Raw genomic sequence first — 19133 nt, forward strand, 5'->3', positions numbered from 1 at the left:
TGTTTAGTATGGTGTTTCCCGGGTGTGCTATTTAGAATGGTGTTTCCCCAAGTGTGCTGTTTGGAATTGTGTTTTTATCCAAGGTGTGCTGTTTGGAATGGTGTTTCCCCAGGTGTGCTGTTTGTAATGGTGTTTTCCCAGGTGTGCTGTTTGGAATGGTGTTTTTTCCAGGTATGCTGTTTGAAATTGTGTTTTTTCCCAGGTGTGCTGTTTGGAATGGTGTTTCCCCAGGTGTGCTGTTTGTAATGGTGTTTTCCCAGGTGTGCTCTTTGAAATTTGTGTTTTTCCAGGTGTGCTGTTTTGAATGGTGTTTTTTCCAGGTGTGCTGTTTAGAATGGTCTTTCCCGGGTGTGCTATTTAGAATGGTGTTTCCCCAGGTGTGCTGTTTGGAATGGTGTTTTCCCAGGTGTGCTGTTTGGAATGGTGTTTTTACCAGGTGTGCTGTTTGGAATGGTGTTTTTACCAGGTTTGCTCTTTGAAATGGTGTTTTCCCAGGTGTGCTGTTTGGAATGGTGTTTTTTCCAGGTGAGCTGTTTGGAATGGTGTTTCCCCAGGTGTGCTGTTTGGAATGGTGTTTTTTCCAGGTGTGCTGTTTGCAATGGTGTTTCCCAGGTGTGCTGTTTGGAATGGTGTTTTTATCCCAGGTGTGCTGTTTGGAATGGTGTTTCCCAAGGTGTGCTGTTTGGAATGGTGTTTTCCCAGGTGTGCTGGTTGGAATGGTGTTTTCCCAGGTGTGCTGGTTGGAATGGTGTTTTCCCAGGTGTGCTGTTTGGAATGGTGTTTTTCCCAGGTGTGCTGTTTGGAATGGTGTTTTTCCCAGGTGTGCTGTTTGGAATGGTGTTTTCCCAGGTGTGCTGTTTGGAATGGTGTTTTTTCCAGGTGTGCTGTTTGGAATGGTGTTTTCCCAGGTGTGCTGTTTGGAATGGTGTTTCCCCAGGTGTGCTGTTTGGAATGGTGTTTTCCCAGGTGTGCTGTTTGGAATGGTGTTTCTCCAGGTGTGCTGTTTGTAATGGTGTTTTCCCAGGTGTGCTGTTTGGAATGGTGTTTTTTCCAGGTGTGCTGTTTGGAATGGTGTTTCCCCAGGTGTGCTGTTTGGAATGGTGTTTTTTCCAGGTGTGCTGTTTGCAATGGTGTTTCCCAGGTGTGCTGTTTGGAATGGTGTTTTTATCCCAGGTGTGCTGTTTGGAATGGTGTTTCCCAAGGTGTGCTGTTTGGAATGGTGTTTTCCCAGGTGTGCTGGTTGGAATGGTGTTTTCCCAGGTGTGCTGGTTGGAATGGTGTTTTCCCAGGTGTGCTGTTTGGAATGGTGTTTCCCCAGGTGTGCTGTTTGTAATGGTGTTTTCCCAGGTGTGCTGTTTGGAATGGTGTTTTTCCCAGGTGTGCTGTTTGGAATGGTGTTTTTCCCAGGTGTGCTGTTTGGAATGGTGTTTTCCCAGGTGTGCTGTTTGGAATGGTGTTTTTTCCAGGTGTGCTGTTTGGAATGGTGTTTTCCCAGGTGTGCTGTTTGGAATGGTGTTTTCCCAGGTGTGCTGTTTGGAATGGTGTTTTTCCCAGGTGTGCTGTTTGGAATGGTGTTTTTCCCAGGTGTGCTGTTTGGAATGGTGTTTCCCAGGTGTGCTGTTTGGAATGGTGTTTTTATCCAAGGTGTGCTGTTTGGAATGGTGTTTTCCCAGGTGTGCTGTTTGGAATGGTGTTTCCCCAGGTGTGCTGTTTGGAATGGTGTTTTCCCAGGTGTGCTGTTTGGAATGGTGTTTCTCCAGGTGTGCTGTTTGTAATGGTGTTTTCCCAGGTGTGCTGTTTGGAATGGTGTTTTTTCCAGGTGTGCTGTTTGGAATGGTGTTTCCCCAGGTGTGCTGTTTGGAATGGTGTTTTTCCCAGGTGTGCTGTTTGGAATGGTGTTTCCCAGGTGTGCTGTTTGGAATGGTGTTTCCCCAGGTGTGCTGTTTGGAATGGTGTTTTCCCAGGTGTGCTGTTTGGAATGGTGTTTTCCCAGGTGTGCTGTTTGGAATGGTGTTTTCCAGGTGTGCTGTTTGGAATGGTGTTTTCCAGGTGTGCTGTTTAGAATGGTGTTTTTATCCAAGGTGTGCTGTTTGGAATGGTGTTTTTTCCAGGTGTGCTGTTTGGAATGGTGTTTTTATCCAAGGTGTGCTGTTTGGAATGGTGTTTCCCAGGTGTGCTGTTTGGAATGGTGTTTCCCCAGGTGTGCTGTTTGGAATGGTGTTTTCCCAGGTGTGCTGTTTGGAATGGTGTTTTCCCAGGTGTGCTGTTTGTAATGGTGTTTTCCAGGTGCGCTGTTTGGAATGGTGTTTTCCCGTGAATTGCATTTTGGCAAATGTTTGAAATTGACTGCTTCATTAGATGAGCTGTGTGTTCTGTTCGGATTCATTACCATAATCGAAATGTGATTTAGGTCTGACCCTGGTGTGTGTGTGTGTGTGTGTGTGTGTGTGTGTGTGTGTGTGTGTGTGTGTGTGTGTGTGTGTGTGTGTGTGTGTGTGTGTGTGTGTGTGTAATGGTTACCAAGACTACGGCTGCTCTCCAGGGAGTCCCTCTTGGAGGATGAAGCACTGCCGCTCTGTACATTGGACACACTGTCGTAACGCTGCATCGGGATAAACACAACGTGTTTTAAACAGTGGACGCAATGTCGCAACAAAACACAGAGACAGTATTGCATGATATCAAGAGAAAGTCAACAAGACATGAACAGGATACTCAAACAGCCTCTGTATTATTATCTACCGGTATGTATAATTACACTAAACACAGTAACAGCTGTAAAGGTAGTTTCCCCAATAACACGTTATAAATAAAACACTACAACACACGAAGGACAGCCGAAAAACTACTTGCGTTACTTTTGACCAAGGCCCATAGGTCACTATAAAGGCAATATAATGCCATTTGGAGTACAACTCAGGAGTACTATGTGTTCAGCACTGAAGCCTATCACGTTATTTAAGACGAGGTTCTGTACGAGAGATTGTAATGTTTCTTGTGGTTTTGGGGCGAGACACGAGATACGGAGTATTCATAACAGCTTCACTATCGATATATATATATATATATATATATATATGTATATACCTGGTAACCAATGGGTTGTTGATGACACGCGAATACGATACAGTACTACACCATATCCTTTACTAATACAGCTAAGAGAACCCCACCCAGACAGCCCTAACCAAACCCTTTGTGATACACTACATATAAATGTGATTGATTTCCACTTCATTTAACACAATCAACAGAGATTTGCTCCGTCTTTTACAGACAGCAAGTTGAGTAACGGTCAATGAAAACATTGATGATACAAGTGACGCACAATGATTTAAGAGGACAGAAATAGGTATGGCAGCTCATAGGTTAGGCGTTAGGCTTGGTTTACTGTGTGGTTTCACGGGTGCCGAGTTAAATAAATATTACATAACATAAAACCTCACCTGTATGTGGTTGTGAGGGCTGGAGTTGGACAGATCAAACATGGATTTACTCAGACTCTGTCTTCCAGTCTTCATATTCCCACCTGAAAGCCAAGCCAACCAAGAGGATTTATACCAACGTGAAAGCCAAGCCAACAGTTAATGGTACTTAAAAGACACAGGAATATCTAAATCTAAATGATACACCGTGAACCTTTTCTTAGTGTGATGATTTTCTATTGAATTTTTCTGATATTGTAGTTTAACACCTGATTCAGAGGTCCTGGTCTCTCCTCACACTATATCCATAACGCTAAAATAATGGGAAGGGCAGATAACCGCAAACTGTCAAAAATTTCGAAAAATCTAAAACGGAAGCTCAGGTTCTAAATATTGGAAAACAGTGCCTAGAGTTCCATCCAATTAGCGACAGATTTTTATGCTAATATTCAAAAATATGCATAAAGAATATATGTGAATTTTCCCACCTGTGGTGTTTACACCAAACTAACTTGTTGCAGATTTTTTTTATGTACCGAATAGAAATCTAATATTTTTTCCAATCGCATTTTCAACTCTACGGATAGTTTTATTACAAAAACTGTTCCGTTAAATAACAAATGTGCCTACTCAGGTCTTGGACCACGCTCTCTAGACAACAACTCCCAGATAACGGTAGCCAGTCTAAATGATGAGATTAGTTTGGTCAGAGCAGCAAGAACGTTTTTCTTTGTCAAACGGCAGTCAAGCATCGATCATCATGTCACTAGAATCAGACCCTCGATATTTATTGGAAAGGAGCATCAAGCCCGTGCCATACGCGGGGGGTGCGACGGGGGTGTATTACAGTACAGGGTGGGGTCGTACGGGGGGTGTCGTCAGTGGTGAGGGTGATTACAGTACAGGGTTAGGTGGGTGATATTACAGTACAGGGGTGTTAGTGTGATATTACAGTACAGTGTTAGGGGTGATATTACAGTACGGAGTGGTCGTCAGTGTTAGTGTGATATTACAGTACAGTGTTAGGGTGATATTACAGTACAGGGTTAGTGTGATATTACAGTACAGGGTTAGTGTTAGGGTGATATTACAGTACGGGGGAGGTGTCGTCAGGTGGGTGATATTACAGTACGGGGGAGTGGTCGTCAGGTAGGGTGATATTACAGTACAGGGTTAGGGTGATATTACAGTACAGGGTTAGGGTGATATTACAGTACAGGGTTAGGGTGATATTACAGTACAGGGTTAGGGTGACATTACAGTACAGTGTTAGGGTGATATTACAGTACAGTGTTAGGGTGATATTACAGTACAGGGTTAGGGTGATATTACAGTACAGTGTTAGTGTGATATTACAGTACAGTGTTAGGGTGATATTACAGTACAGTGTTAGGGTGATATTACAGTACAGGGTTATAGTGATATTACAGTACAGTGTTAGGGTGATATTACAGTACAGGGTTAGTGTTAGGGTGATATTACAGTACAGGGTTATAGTGATATTACAGTACAGGGTTAGTGTTAGGGTGATATTACAGTACAGTGTTAGGGTGATATTACAGTACAGTGTTAGTGTTAGGGTGATATTACAGTACAGGGTTATAGTGATATTACAGTACAGGGTTCGTGTTAGGGTGATATTACAGTACAGGGTTATAGTGATATTACAGTACAGGGTGTTAGGGTGATATTACAGTACAGGGTTAGGGTGATATTACAGTACAGGGTTAATGTTAGGGTGATATTACAGTACAGGGTTAGTGTGATATTACAGTACAGGTTAATGTTAGGGTGATATTACAGTACAGGGTTAGTGTGATATTACAGTACAGGGTTAATGTTAGGGTGATATTACAGTACAGTGTTAGGGTGATATTACAGTACAGGGTTAGTGTGATATTACAGTACAGGGTTAGTGTTAGGGTGATATTACAGTACAGGGTTAATGTTAGGGTGATATTACAGTACAGGGTTAGTGTGATATTACAGTACAGGTTTAGTGTTAGGGTGATATTACAGTACAGGTTTAGTGTTAGGGTGATATTACAGTACAGGGTTAGGGTGATATTACAGTACAGGGTTAGTGTTAGTGTGATATTACAGTACAGGTTTAGTGTTAGGGTGATATTACAGTACAGGGTTATAGTGATATTACAGTACAGTGTTAGGGTGATATTACAGTACAGTGTTAGTGTGATATTACAGTACAGGTTTAGTGTTAGGGTGATATTACAGTACAGGGTTAATGTTAGGGTGATATTACAGTACAGGGTTAGTGTGATATTACAGTACAGGTTTAGTGTTAGGGTGATATTACAGTACAGGTTTAGTGTTAGTGTGATATTACAGTACAGGTTTAGTGTTAGGGTGATATTACAGTACACACCTGATCCACGGGGAGTCTTTTCCAGGGTGCTGTGTGGTGTTGTCCCGGGACACATGTTGGGGGAGGAGTCAGGGTTATAGACGATGTGATTGGCCCCTGACAGCTCAGCCTTCCTATCTGCATAGGCGCTACTGGCTGAACCCGGGGTACACAAAGGTTAGAGGTGACAGGTCAGAAGTTACAGGACACATCACCTAAACCTGGGGTACACACAGAATTTATCAACATAATCAATACACAGTAGGTACATTATTGTGATATTAGAGACAGTTTGATTCTGGTCAAAAATGCAATCATATCACATGCAATTTTACCATTTATAAAATGGTCTTATACACTGAGTGTACAAAACATTATAAGAACACCTGCCTAATATTGAGTTACACAGTTGTGTCAATTTGGCTGGATGTCCTTTGGGTGGTGGACCATTCTTGATACACATGGGAAACTGTTGTGTGTGTGAAAAACCCAGCAGCGTTGCAGTTCTTGACACAAACCAGTGCGCCTGGCACCGACTACCATACCTCATTCAAAGGCACGTACATATTTAGTCTTGTCCATTCACCCTCTGAATGACACAATCCATGTCTCAAGGCTTAAAAAAATCCTTCTTTATTAAACCGTCTCCTCCCCCTTCATCTACACTGATTGAAGTGGATTTAAGAGGTGACGTCAATAAGGGATCATAGTTTTCACCTGGATTCACCTGGTCAGTCTATGTCATTGGAAAGAGCAAGTGCTCTTAGTGTTTCCTATACTCAGTGTATATATATATATATATATATATATATATATATATATATATATATATATATATATATATATATATATATTTTAATACAGACTAGCGAAAAAAAATAAGTGAAACTTGACAAATTATCCAATGGATTATGATAATTATCTGGTTGGGAAAAAAGTGAAGATGCCAAGTGTAGACTACGGCAAATAAAACTGTAGCCAGAGACGGAAGAGGAAGCGAGACACTCCACTCCAGCTGTTTGTTTTTATCTGGTTCAATGAAAGTCAATGAACTAAGTAGACCAGACCCAGCTGCTATTACATTGGTGTCTATGGGAGACGCGTCCCTTTAAAAATTACTGAACGGTAAAAGGCCTGAGTGAACTATATTCATTCCTTCCCCCATCTTCGCTGGAGCCAAAGAAGATCTGTTATGTTGCTGTGCTCAGTCGTGACTCGCAAACTTTGCAGGTGTACCTGATTAATGAATAAACAGTGCCATGCTGGTGGGTGGTACCATTCAAATAAAACCCAGCCCTGAAACGAAATGTACTGGAAGCTAAAAAAAATGATGTACACGTTATGTCATAGGAAAAGACACACCATTGGCAAGAATTTGCACCAAGCTGACAGTTCGGGTTGTCACTTCAAGCCCAAATACGTCATACTTTGACTCAGCTTGAAAAAAATATATGGATTTCTACTGGGGTGGGCATTTAGAAGTTAAATGACAAATATTTAGGCTATATTGAAGCGTTAGGTTAGGTTCTAGGCCGAGGAATAGCCGATCGGATCAGAAAAGAGGCAGAATGGAAGTGAAGCTATACTCCTGAATAACTGAGCCTATTGGAAGCATACATTTAGATTTGAGTAATTTAGCAGACGCTCTTATCCAGAGCGACTTACAGTAGCGAATACATACATTTAATTCATTTTCATACATTTTTTCTCCGTACTGGTCCCCCGTAGGAATCGAACCCACAACCCTGGCGTTGCAAACACCATGCTCTACCAACTGAGCCACACATAGGTCTATGTGTCTATGTCTATGTGTAAAAAATACAGTCAGACTGTCCTGTGCTTTTCTAGACGTTATAATCTGTCGAGAGAGTAGACCTACAACTGATCCAAACGGAACGAAACATTCAAATAATGCTATTGTTTAAAATTGGTGTTTTCACTGCAGTTTACAGCCTAGAGTAGAATTGTACTCACTTGAAAAACAATAATGCAAATATTAATTAGATTGTGGTGTTGTAGTCTAGGTAGGATAGTTTTACTGTCCCTAAGGCCATAAAAAAATGTCATTAACTGTAAAAGTGATGCGAGCCAGCAGGGGAGGAAAAAAACGGTACCTTTTGTAATAATACTAAACAACTTTTTGTAACATCACCTAGCGACCTCACCAACAGATGTTTTAGCCTTTTGGTATAGTAGCGAATGCCGGGGCAGGGAATACAACTCGCGTCGCTGGCGTGAAAGACAAAAAAAAACCACCCTATACATCACACCAGTAGGGTTAACCCACTTGCTGTGAATTGTAATGTGGCTCATATAGCGAGTTTTTCTACACTGGCCCCTCTGTGCTTGAAGGCACGTCACCTGTGCTTCGACTACTCAGCCCCATAGCACATCCGAACCGCGCGTTCGCCATTCTCACTCCTGACACCAATGTAGCGAAAGGCAGGACAAGGAAGTGAAACCGAGTCACTGGCATGAAAGGCAAACACCTTATGTAAACACCTTATGTAAACACCCTATGCATATATAGTAAATTACATGTGTACGGCTTTAAACAAGATCAATAGGGGAGATTTTTAAGCTGTGTCTCTCATGTCTTGACTGTTCTTAATAATTGCGTAATGCCTCACCTTGCCTCTCCGCTGCCTATCAGCCATCCCTCTATGTTCTTGTGGCGTTTAGATATATTGGAATATTTTTATTGAATATTATATTTGCATATTTGAATGATTTTATGTGTGGTAGGATTGCTAGTTAATTAACCTATTGCAGATCTGGACAAAAGGTTCACCTACCACCATCGTTACTATTGATAGAGGGCAGGATAGAGTTGACTGTATAGTTAAGCGTGCAGAAAAGCGTGGTGCATAAGGGAAGTACCAAAACACCTTGATTGGGAAGGAGCATGTAAGAAGACTAGGAAATGTGGCTATATGGAAGACATTATATAGTAAAACATGTACATTTAGAAGTGTCCCTTAGTAATAAAACACGGATTTATATAGATTTTCACTAAAAAAATAAAAACATTGATTGATTTGGTTCGTACTGTGTATCCACGGTGTCAGGTAGCCGAGGTAACGTGAGCCTGGCGGTTGGACGTAGGAAGGTTTGAACGTGGGGATGACAAAGGGAACGTCTTTCCCACCCGGGGGGAGTTTAGAGAGGAGATAGTCTTCCGATACACCTACACTCTTCCTGGGGTCACCTGAGATGGCTCTGGCAGGGGACATCTTCACCGTTATCACTACAGAGTAGGACATACATAGATCAGTTAAAATATACTGAACAAAAAAATATCAAAACGCAACATGCAACAATTTCAATGATTTTACTGAGTTTACAGCTGATTTTAAGGAAATCAGTCAATTGAAATAAATGAATTAGGCCCTAATCTATGGATTTCACATGACTGGGCAGAGCCAGCGATGGCCCAGCCAATCAGAATGACTTTTTTCCCCACAAAAGGGCTTCATTACAGACAGAAATACTCGTCAGTTTCATCAGCTGTCCGGGTGTCTGGTCTCAGATTATCCCCCAGGTGAAGAAGCCAGGTGTGGAGGTCCTGGGCTGGCGTGGTTACACGTTGTGAGGCCGGTTGGGCGTACTGACAAATTCTCTAAAATGACGTTGGAGGCTGCTTATGGTAGAGAAATGAACATTCAATTCTCTGGCAACAGCTCTAGTGGACATTCCTGCAGTGAGCATGCCAATTGCACGCTCCCTCAAAACATGAGAGATCTGCGGCATTGCGTTGTGTAACAAAACTGCACATTTTAGAGTGGCATTTTATTGTCCCCAGCACAAGGTGCACCTGTGTAATGTTCATGCTGTTTAATCGGCATCTTGATATGCCACACCTGTCAGGTGGATGGATTATCTTGGCAAAGGATAAATGCTCACTAACAGGGATGTAAACAAATTTGTGCACAACATTTGAGAGAAAAAAAGCTTTTTGTGCGTAGGGAACATTTCTGGGATCTTTTATTTCAGCTCATGAAACATGGGACCAACACTTTACATGTTGTGTTTAAATTTTTGTTCAGTGTAGTTTATATCCCACTTATTGAAAGAGATAATTCCACTCCCAGGGGGCATTTTCAATGTGAACTCTACAGAGTACAGGACATTCATCACATACTATTCACGTATCACATGTAATTTGGGCAATATCCTACATTTGACTATTTGAAATGGGAAAATTAACAACTTACATGAAAGTAAAACAAAATGGTGTTTTGTTCTCAAATCTATTTTACTTAACAAACAATTGTCAGAAGGATGTAAGGCTATAACACACGGAATAATCCAGTATAGTTTAGAATATTTTTTTTATATTTATAAAGTTAACAATTTACCTTGCTGTTCGATTGCCTTGTCTTTGCCTAGGAAGCTTTTGAAGCAGTTATTGATGCATTCCATTGCCATGCTGTAACAGGGTCGAAATCAGAGTCGACATTAAAGCAGAGTGCAACATTAAGCACAGGACAGGAGGCATGAAAGAGTCTCATAACTACACTCTCATTCATTTATAATTGACAATTTTTTTGGGGACAACAGAATACTTCATGAAATTAATAGACAGTAGTCGGCTATATCTTACGATGAAAATAGATGAATATCTAGAAAATGTAGTAACAATAAGATACCTATAACAATAAACAACTATTATAATCTCTCAATAATCAGATCAACCAAAACAAAACAACTTCTAAATACCTGCAAAGCGTTTATCCCGCCTGGAATACGCAGAACGGTTATCTCGCCAGGAATACAAGTGGAATAGTGGGAATTCTGCCAGTCTGTTTTGATCTGTGAAACCTCCTCTGGAACCTCAGATTAGTGTTGGATCCTAGTGCCTGTCTATTATAGTGCTGGTTGACCAGTGTTGGCACGCACTCTCTCTCTCACACACACCTACTCTCTGTCTCAAGGGGAATGCCCTTCAACAAGACTTTCTCGGAAAAAACACCACAAGCTTCCTTCTCTGAACACAGAGAACAAACAAACAGGAGAACTCTCAATTGCTTCCTTAATAAAGAACAGACTCTTCAACTTTATCTCTCTATATACACTTGAAGTCTAGAAGTTTACATACACCTTAGGCAAATACATTTAAACTCAGTTTTTCACAATTCCTGACATTTAATCAGAGTAAAAATTCCCTGTCTTAGGTCTGTTAGGAGGATCACTTTAGTTTAAGAATGTGAAATGTCAGAATAATAGTTGAGAGAATGATTTATTTCAGCTTTTATTTCAGCTTTTATTTCTTTCATCACATTCCCAGTGGGTCAGAAGTTTACATACACTCAATTAGTATTTGCTAGCATTACCTTTACATTTTATAACTTGGGTCAAATGTTTCGGGTAGCCTTCCACAAGCTTCCCACAATAAGTTGGGTGAATTTTGGCCCATTCCTCCTGACAGAGCTGGTGTAACTGAGTCAGGTTTGTAGGCCTCCTTGCTCGCGCACGCTTTTTCAGTTCTGCCCACAAATTTTCTATAAGATTGAGGTCAGGGCTTTGTGATGGCCACTCCAATACCCTGACTTTGTTGTCCTTAAGCCATTTTGCCACAACTTTGGAAGTATGCTTGGGGTCATTGTCCATTTGGAAGACCATTTGCGACCAAGCTTTAACTTCCTGACTGTCTTGAGATGTTGCTTCAATATATCCACATCATTTTCCTACCTCATGATGCCATCTATTTTGTGAAGTGCACCAGTCCCTCCCGCAGCAAAGCAACCCCACAACATGATGCTGCCACCCCCGTGCTTCACGGTTGGGATGGTGTTTTTTGGCTTGCAAGCCTCCCCTTTTTCCTCCGAACATAACGATGGTCATTATGGCCAAACAGTTCTATTTTTGTTTCATCAGACCAGAGGACATTTCTCCAAAATGTACGATATTTGTCCCCATGTGCAGTTACAAACTGTAGTCTGGCTTTTTAATGGTGGTTTTGGAGCAGTGGCTTCTTCCTTGCTAAGCGGCCATTCAGGTTATGTCGATATAGGACTCGTTTTACTGTGGATATAGATACTTTTGTACCTGTTTCCTCCAGCATCTTCACAAGGTCCTTTTCTGTGGTTCTGGGAATTATTTGCACTTTTCGCAGCAAAGTACGTTCATCTCTGGGAGACAGAACGCGTCTCCTTCCTGAGAGGTATGACGGCTGCGTGGTCCCATGGTGTTTATACTTGCGTACTATTGTTTGTACAGATGAACGTGGTACCTTCAGGCGTTTGGAAATTTCTCCGAAGGATGAACCAGACTTGGTCTACAAGTTTTACCATTTTTTTCTGAGATCTTCGCTGATTTCTTTTGATTTTCCCATGATGTCAAGCAAAGAGGCACTGAGTTTGAAGGAATTCCTTGAAATACATCCACAGGTACACCTCCAATTGACTCAAATGATGTCAATTAGCCTATCAGAAGCTTCTAAAGCCATGACGTCCTTTTCTGGTATCTTCCAAGCTGTTTAAAGGCACAGTCAACTTAGTGTATGTAAACTTCTGACCCACTGGAATTGTGATACAGTGAATTATAAGTGAAATAATCTGTATGTACACAATTGTTGGAAAAATGACTTGTGTCATGCACAAAGTAGATGTCCTAACTGACTTGCCAAAACTACAGTATAGTTTGTTAACAAGAAATTTGTGGAGTGGTTGAAAAATGAGTTTTAATGACTCCAACCTAAGTGTATGTAAACTTCCGACTTCAACTGTATGTACAGTGCATTTATTAGGCGACCCTTATCACAAGTGATCTCATTTGACCACTTTAATAAAGGTCTTATGTCACACCCTAATCTGTTTCACCTGTCTTTGTGATTGTCTCCCCCCCCCCCTCCAGGTGTCACTTATTTTCTCCAGTGTATTTATCCCTGTGTTTCCTGTCTCCCTGTGCCAGTTCGTCTTGTATGTCCAAATCAACCAGCGTTTTTTCCCCCGTTCTCCTGCCTTTTTGCTATTTTCCTTTTGCTAGTCCTCCCGGGTTTTTGACCCTTGCCTGTTTTCTGGACTCTGAACCCGCCTGCCTGACCATTCTGCCTGCCTTGACCTTGAGCCTGTCTGCCACTCTGTACTTCCTGGACTCTGATCTGGTTTTGACCTTTTTGCCTGTCCACGACCATTCTCTTTGCCTACTCCATTTTGGATTATTAAACATCGAAGACTCCAACCATCTGCCTCCTGTGTCTCCATCTGTGGCTCGCCTTGTGTTATGATATCTTATTCCAAAATACCCATGACATTGTAACATAAGAAGAATAACTTTGACCAGATATAGTGTTCAGGTCTAGTACAATGTTTTATTATGACTGACTTGGCTCGCTTGTAGAACTTACAGGTTGTTACTGAAGAGGAATTAATGAAATCTGCCAAAGACTTTTAGACAAAAAAAAAAAAACACAAAACAGAACTGACCACCATTTTTTAAATTTTTATGGGGAGAGTTTTGTTCATGGCAAACGTAGCAAAATGAAACACAAAGACAATATTCAATGGAAATGTATCTTGTTATTACATCCGTTGTGCATCTGAGGGGGCACCGATGACAAAAATGATTGTCTCAAAAATGAAAAAATGAAAAATGGAATGTGTGTAGCTTAATTAGGATGGTAATTCACCAGCTGAAGGAGGTGAGCCCCCCCTATAACAGTAGAACACACACTTGTGTTGTTCATTCACAATACAGTGACAGAAACAAAGTGTACCCAGACCAGAGCAGTCATAGCCTGGTAGCAGTCTGTTTTGGGCTAACATTTCACTCCTTGCCATTCTCATGGAATGATAGCACAAACAGACATGGGATCAGGCTAATTCAGTCAGGTAGGTAGAAAACATACTGTCAAGGTTTTATTAAGGTCCTTTTTTTGTTTTTAACAGATCTTAGTCTGTAGATGGTTGACACACACAAAAAAAAGGCCAAAGCATCACTAACACATTGTATCACATATTGTAAAGCTCACATTCACAGCTTATTTAAAGGATAACGCTTCACAGAAAATAAGGTAACTGTGAGTTCATTAATAACACAAATAGAAGTACGCAGTAAACAACCCAGACTGACAACACTGCTTTCAATTACCTTAATAGTAAATGTCATTGGAAATCTGTATTTTTAAAGAGCAGAGGAGAGAGAGAGAGAGAGAGAGAGAGAGAGAGAGACAGACAGAGTCACACAGCCTTTACAATACAACATAAATATCCTTCTGTGTAGATACGTCCTTACTCTGATAGGCACCATAATGTACAGTCCAGTAACAGTCTGATGTATAGACAGTCATAATGTACAGTCCAGTAACAGTCTGATGTATAGACAGTCATAATGTACAGTCCAGTAACGGTCTGATGTATAGACAGTCATAATGTACAGTCCAGTAACAGTCTGATGTATAGACAGTCATAATGTACAGTCCAGTAACAGTCTGATGTATAGACAGTCATAATGTACAGTCCAGTAACAGTCTGATGTATAGACAGTCATAATGTACAGTCCAGTAACAGTCTGATGTATAGACAGTCATAATGTACCGTCCAGTAACAGTCTGATGTAAAGACAGTCATAATGTACAGTCTGATGTATAGACAGTCATAATGTACAGTCTGATGTATAGACAGTCATAATGTACAGTCCAGTAACAGTCTGATGTATAGACAGTCATAATGTACAGTCCAGTAACAGTCCAATGTATAGACAGTCATAATGTACAGTCCAATGAATAGACAGTCATAATGTACAGTCCAGTAACAGTCTGATGTATAGACAGTCATAATGTACAGTCTGATGTATAGACAGTCATAATGTACAGTCCAATGAATAGACAGTCATAATGTACAGTCCAATGAATAGACAGTCATAATGTACAGTCCAATGTATAGACAGTCATAATGTAAAGTCCAATGTATAGACAGTCATAATGTACAGTCCAATGTATAGACAGTCATAATGTACAGTCCAATGTATAGACAGTCATAATGTAAAGTCCAATGTATAGACAGTCATAATGTACAGTCCAGTAACGGTCTGATGTATAGACAGTCATAATGTACAGTCTGATGTATAGACAGTCATAATGTACAGCCCCCCCCCCCCGTCTCCTATAACAACGGGTAAGAGTTTATTGAGACGATAGTTGTAGTGGAAGAGACCCCATCATCCATAAAAAAATGGGAGTGAAGCAGAGTGGAGCTGCCTGCTGGAAGGAAGGAATCTAGGAAGGTAATACTTCGGGCTTGTGAGAGTTGGACCGGACGTAGTGATTGGTCAGAGGTCAGGGGTTAAAGGTCGGGGGGTGGGGGGGGGGGGGGGGGGGGGGGGGGGGCCTCAGTAAGGATGCTCAGACACGTATATCGTGAGCCGTATGATACTGCTGCCTCTGAAGTTGATGACGTTGTTAACGGTTACCATCTCCAGGTCCAGGACCAGCTCCCTGGGACCCTTGATGGGTCGAGACAGGACCAGAGTGGCACTCACGTTACTGGTTTGCTGCAACGAGAGAGAGAGAGAGAGAGAGAGACACAGACAGACAGACAGACAGACAGACAGACAGACAGACAGACAGACAGACAGACAGACAGACAGACAGACAGACAGACAGACAGACAGACAGACAGACAGACAGACAGACAGACAGACAGACAGACAGAGAGAGATTTCAGACATCATGGACTAATGGCTGAATGTAGCTCCTAACTTTAGACATCTGGGCCACTGTGTTTCTGCTTGGAATTTGAGATTGTAGGCCGTGTTACTGAAGTTTAAAGCACTTTTGAAATGTTTTGTTTATGTAAAGAATTTGTTAGAAATAAATTTGATAGATTGATTGTTTGACATATTGACGAAAAACATGGGATCAAATTGTCGGCCTCCATCTATCACGGGACAGTAGGCAGGCCTCTACACTCTAGTTATGCATGTGCCTCCCTCTGCCATATGGACAACATTGTATGATACACCAACTGAGCTACGACGGATAGACAGAGAGCAACTGGGGGCAAAAGAGCCGAGTGCAGAACTCTTGAGATATGCAGCGGGTAACTTCTATTGTAAACTACATTGCGCACGCCTGTTCTCTAAACTATGTGGAGATGTGGCAGAGAGTTCAGAACGATACTGTATGTTCACACTTTACCATGGAGGGATTTCATCACACTTTGTCTTTGCAGTACAGTACTACACACCAAAAACAGCTTGAGGAAACTTCTAGTCTTATCAAGGAATCAAAATATCCACCCAGTCAGCATCCCAAATTGCACCCAATTCCTACATAGTGCACTACAGTTGACCAGGGCCCTACATAGTGCACTACAGTTGACCAGGGCCCTACATAGTGCACTACAGTTGACCAGGGCCCTACATAGTGTTTATTATGGATCCCCATTAGTTCCTGCCAAGGCAGCAGCTACTCTTCCTGGGGTTTATTATGGATCCCCATTAGTTCCTGCCAAGGGAGCAGCTACTCTTCCTGGGGTTTATTATGGATCCCCATTAGTTCCTGCCAAGGTAGCAGCTTCTCTTCCTGGTGTCCAGCAAAATTAAGGCAGTTGTCCCATTTTAAAAACATTATATTACATGGCCCTCAGGCCGCTACTCCACTACCATCCTCATGAAGAACTCCCTACCACCCTCATGTAGAACTCTCCTCCCTCCCTCAGGTAGAACTCCCTCCCTCCCTCAGGTAGAACTCCCTCCCTCACGTAGAACTCCCTCCCTCCTCACGTAGAACTCTCCCTCCCTCCCTCCCTCCCTCCCTCCCTCCCTCCCTCCCTCCCTCCCTCCCTCCCTCCCTCCCTCCCTCCCTCCCTCCCTCCCTCCCTCCCTCCTGTATAACTCTCCTCCCTCATGTAGAACTCCCCTCCCTACCTCTCACCCTCACATAGAACTCTCCTCCCTCACTCACATAGAACTCTCCTCCCTCCCTCATGTAGAACTCTCCTCCCTCCCTCCCTCACGTAGAACTCTCCTCTCTCCCTCCCTCATGTAGAACTCTCCTCTCTCCCTCACATAGAACTCTCCTCCCTCCCTCATGTAGAACTCTCCTCCCTCCCTCCCTCACATAGAACTCTCCTCTCTCCCTCCCTCATGTAGAACTCTCCTCTCTCCCTCACGTAGAACTCTCCTCCCTCCCTCCCTCTTGTATAACTCTCCTCCCTTATGTAGAACTCCCCTCCCTACCTCTCACCCTCACATAGAACTCTCCTCTCACCCTCACATAGAACTCTCCTCCCTCCCTCATGTAGAACTCTCCTCCCTCCCTCCCTCATGTAGAACTCTCCTCTCTCCCTCTCTCACCCTCTTGTATAACTCTCCTCCCTCACGTATAACTCTCCTCCCTCCCTCCCTCATGTAGAACTCTCCTTGCTCTCTCCCTTCCTCCCGTAGAACTCCCCTCCCTCCCTCACTCCCTCATGTATACCTCTCCTCCCTACCTTCCTAACATAGAACTCTCCTCCCTCCCTCACATAGAACTCTCCTCCCTCCCTCACATAGAACTCTCCTCCCTCCCTCCCTCCCTCCCTCCCTCCCTCCCTCCCTCCCTCCCTCCCTCCCTCCCTCCCTCCCTCCCTCCCTCCCTCCCTCCCTCACGTAGAACTCTCCTCTCTTCCTCCCTCATGTAGAACTCTCCTCCCTCCCTCATGTAGAACTCTCCTCTCTCCCTCTCTCACCCTCTTGTATAACTCTCCTCTCTCACGTAGAACTCTCCTCCCTCCCTCCCTCCCTCATGTAGAACTTTCCTTGTGCTCTCCCTTCCTCCCGTAGAACTCCCCTCCCTCCCTCACTCCCTCATGTAGACCTCTCCTCCCTACCTCCCTCACATAGAACTCTCCTCCCTCCCTCCCTTTCTCTCTCACCCTCATGTAGAACTCTCCTCCCTCCCTCCCTCCCTTTCTCTCTCACCCTCGTGTAGAACTCTCCTCCCTCCATCCCTTTCTCTCTCACCCTCATGTAGAACTTTCCTTGTGCTCTCCCTTCCTCCCGTAGAACTCCCCTCCCTCCCTCACTCCCTCATGTAGACCTCTCCTCCCTACCTCCCTCACATAGAACTCTCCTCCCTCCCTTTCTCTCTCACCCTCATGTAGAACTTTCCTTGTGCTCTCCCTTCCTCCCGTAGAACTCCCCTCCCTCCCTCACTCCCTCATGTAGACCTCTCCTCCCTACCTCCCTCACATAGAACTCTCCTCCCTCCCATTCTCTCTCAGCCTCGTGTCGAACTCTCCTCCCTCCCTCCCTTTCTCTCTCACCCTCATGTAGAACTCTCCTCCCTCCCTCCCTCCCTCCCTCCCTCCCTCCCTCCCTCCCTCCCTCCCTCCCTCCCTCCCTCCCTCCCTCCCTCCCTCCCTCCCTCCCTCCCTTTCTCTCTCACCCTCATGTAGAACTCTCCTCCCTCCCTCCCTTTCTCTCTCACCCTCATGTAGAACTCTCCTCCCTCCCTTTCTCTCTCACCCTCATGTAGAACTCTCCTCCCTCCCTCCCTTCCTCCCTTTCTCTCTCACCCTCATGTAGAACCCTCCTCCCTTCCTCCCTTTCTCTCTCACCCTCATGTAGAACTCTCCTCCCTCCCTCCCTTTCTCTCTCACCCTCATGTAGAACTCTCCTCCCTCCCTCCCTCCCTTTCTCTCTCACCCTCATGTAGAACTCTCCTCCCTTCCTCCCTTTCTCTCTCACCCTCATGTAGAACTCTCCTCCCTCCCTCCCTCCCTTTCTCTCTCACCCTCATGTAGAACTCTCGTCCCTCGTTGCCCGGTCCTTTGATCTGGAAGATATAGAAAGCTCCAGGGTATCTGGTAGTGGCCTGCATCTGGAAGATGTCTGCTGGGACGCTGCGGCCTGAGGACAGGTCCATGTGGCGGTAAAGGATGGTGAAGGGCCTGTCTCTACAAGCTGGGTTCTCAGCACTACACATACACTGACTGGAGAGAGGGAGGGGAGAGAGGGAGGGAGGGAGGGAAACATATTGTAACCTGGGTTAATAATATAACAGTATAATAGGTACATTTACAATAAACTCAAATGAAAACATTTATATATATACACAACTAAAACATCAGAAGTATCACGGCAACTCATGATCACTAGCTAGGTTTCCATCCAATTGGCGACAGATTTTCATGAGAATCATCAAAAAATCTGCATAACAATTAGCATTTTCCCACCAGAGATGTGTTTCCATCCAATGGAATTGTTGCAGATAAAAGGATGTGAATGATGACACAGTGTGCATAAAAATCACTTTTTGCGGTTTAATTCCCATGTTACCCCCCCCCCCCCCCACAAAAAAAAGAAAGTTAAATAGGTTTCCAGAAACATTCTAAACTCTACTGATGCTTTAAGCGCCA

At 43.3% G+C, this 19133-nt stretch overlaps 2 protein-coding genes across 2 annotated transcripts in view; both read right to left on the reverse strand.

Annotated features, from left to right (window-relative positions):
• The window catches only part of LOC106599381 (tandem C2 domains nuclear protein), a 30568-nt gene extending 19916 nt beyond the window's left edge, over window positions 1-10652 (reverse strand). Inside the window, exons 1-6 of the mRNA XM_045707184.2 lie at window positions 10510-10652; window positions 10149-10219; window positions 8840-9037; window positions 5812-5946; window positions 3447-3529; window positions 2521-2602 (exon numbers count right to left, since the gene is read on the reverse strand). Of these exons, the coding sequence (XP_045563140.1) occupies window positions 2521-2602; window positions 3447-3529; window positions 5812-5946; window positions 8840-9037; window positions 10149-10218 (568 nt within the window). The 5' untranslated portion in view covers window position 10219; window positions 10510-10652. The remainder of the gene's footprint in view (window positions 1-2520; window positions 2603-3446; window positions 3530-5811; window positions 5947-8839; window positions 9038-10148; window positions 10220-10509) is intronic.
• A 2430-nt stretch (window positions 10653-13082) lies between these two features.
• The window catches only part of fbln5 (fibulin 5), a 46663-nt gene continuing 40612 nt past the window's right edge, over window positions 13083-19133 (reverse strand). Inside the window, exons 10-11 of the mRNA XM_045707216.2 lie at window positions 18509-18707; window positions 13083-15282 (exon numbers count right to left, since the gene is read on the reverse strand). Coding sequence (XP_045563172.1) covers window positions 15121-15282; window positions 18509-18707 — 361 coding nt within the window. The 3' untranslated portion in view covers window positions 13083-15120. The remainder of the gene's footprint in view (window positions 15283-18508; window positions 18708-19133) is intronic.

The sequence above is a fragment of the Salmo salar genome, chromosome 01, assembly GCF_965601325.2.
Source record: "Salmo salar chromosome 01, fSalSal1, whole genome shotgun sequence".
NCBI lineage: Eukaryota > Metazoa > Chordata > Actinopteri > Salmoniformes > Salmonidae > Salmo > Salmo salar.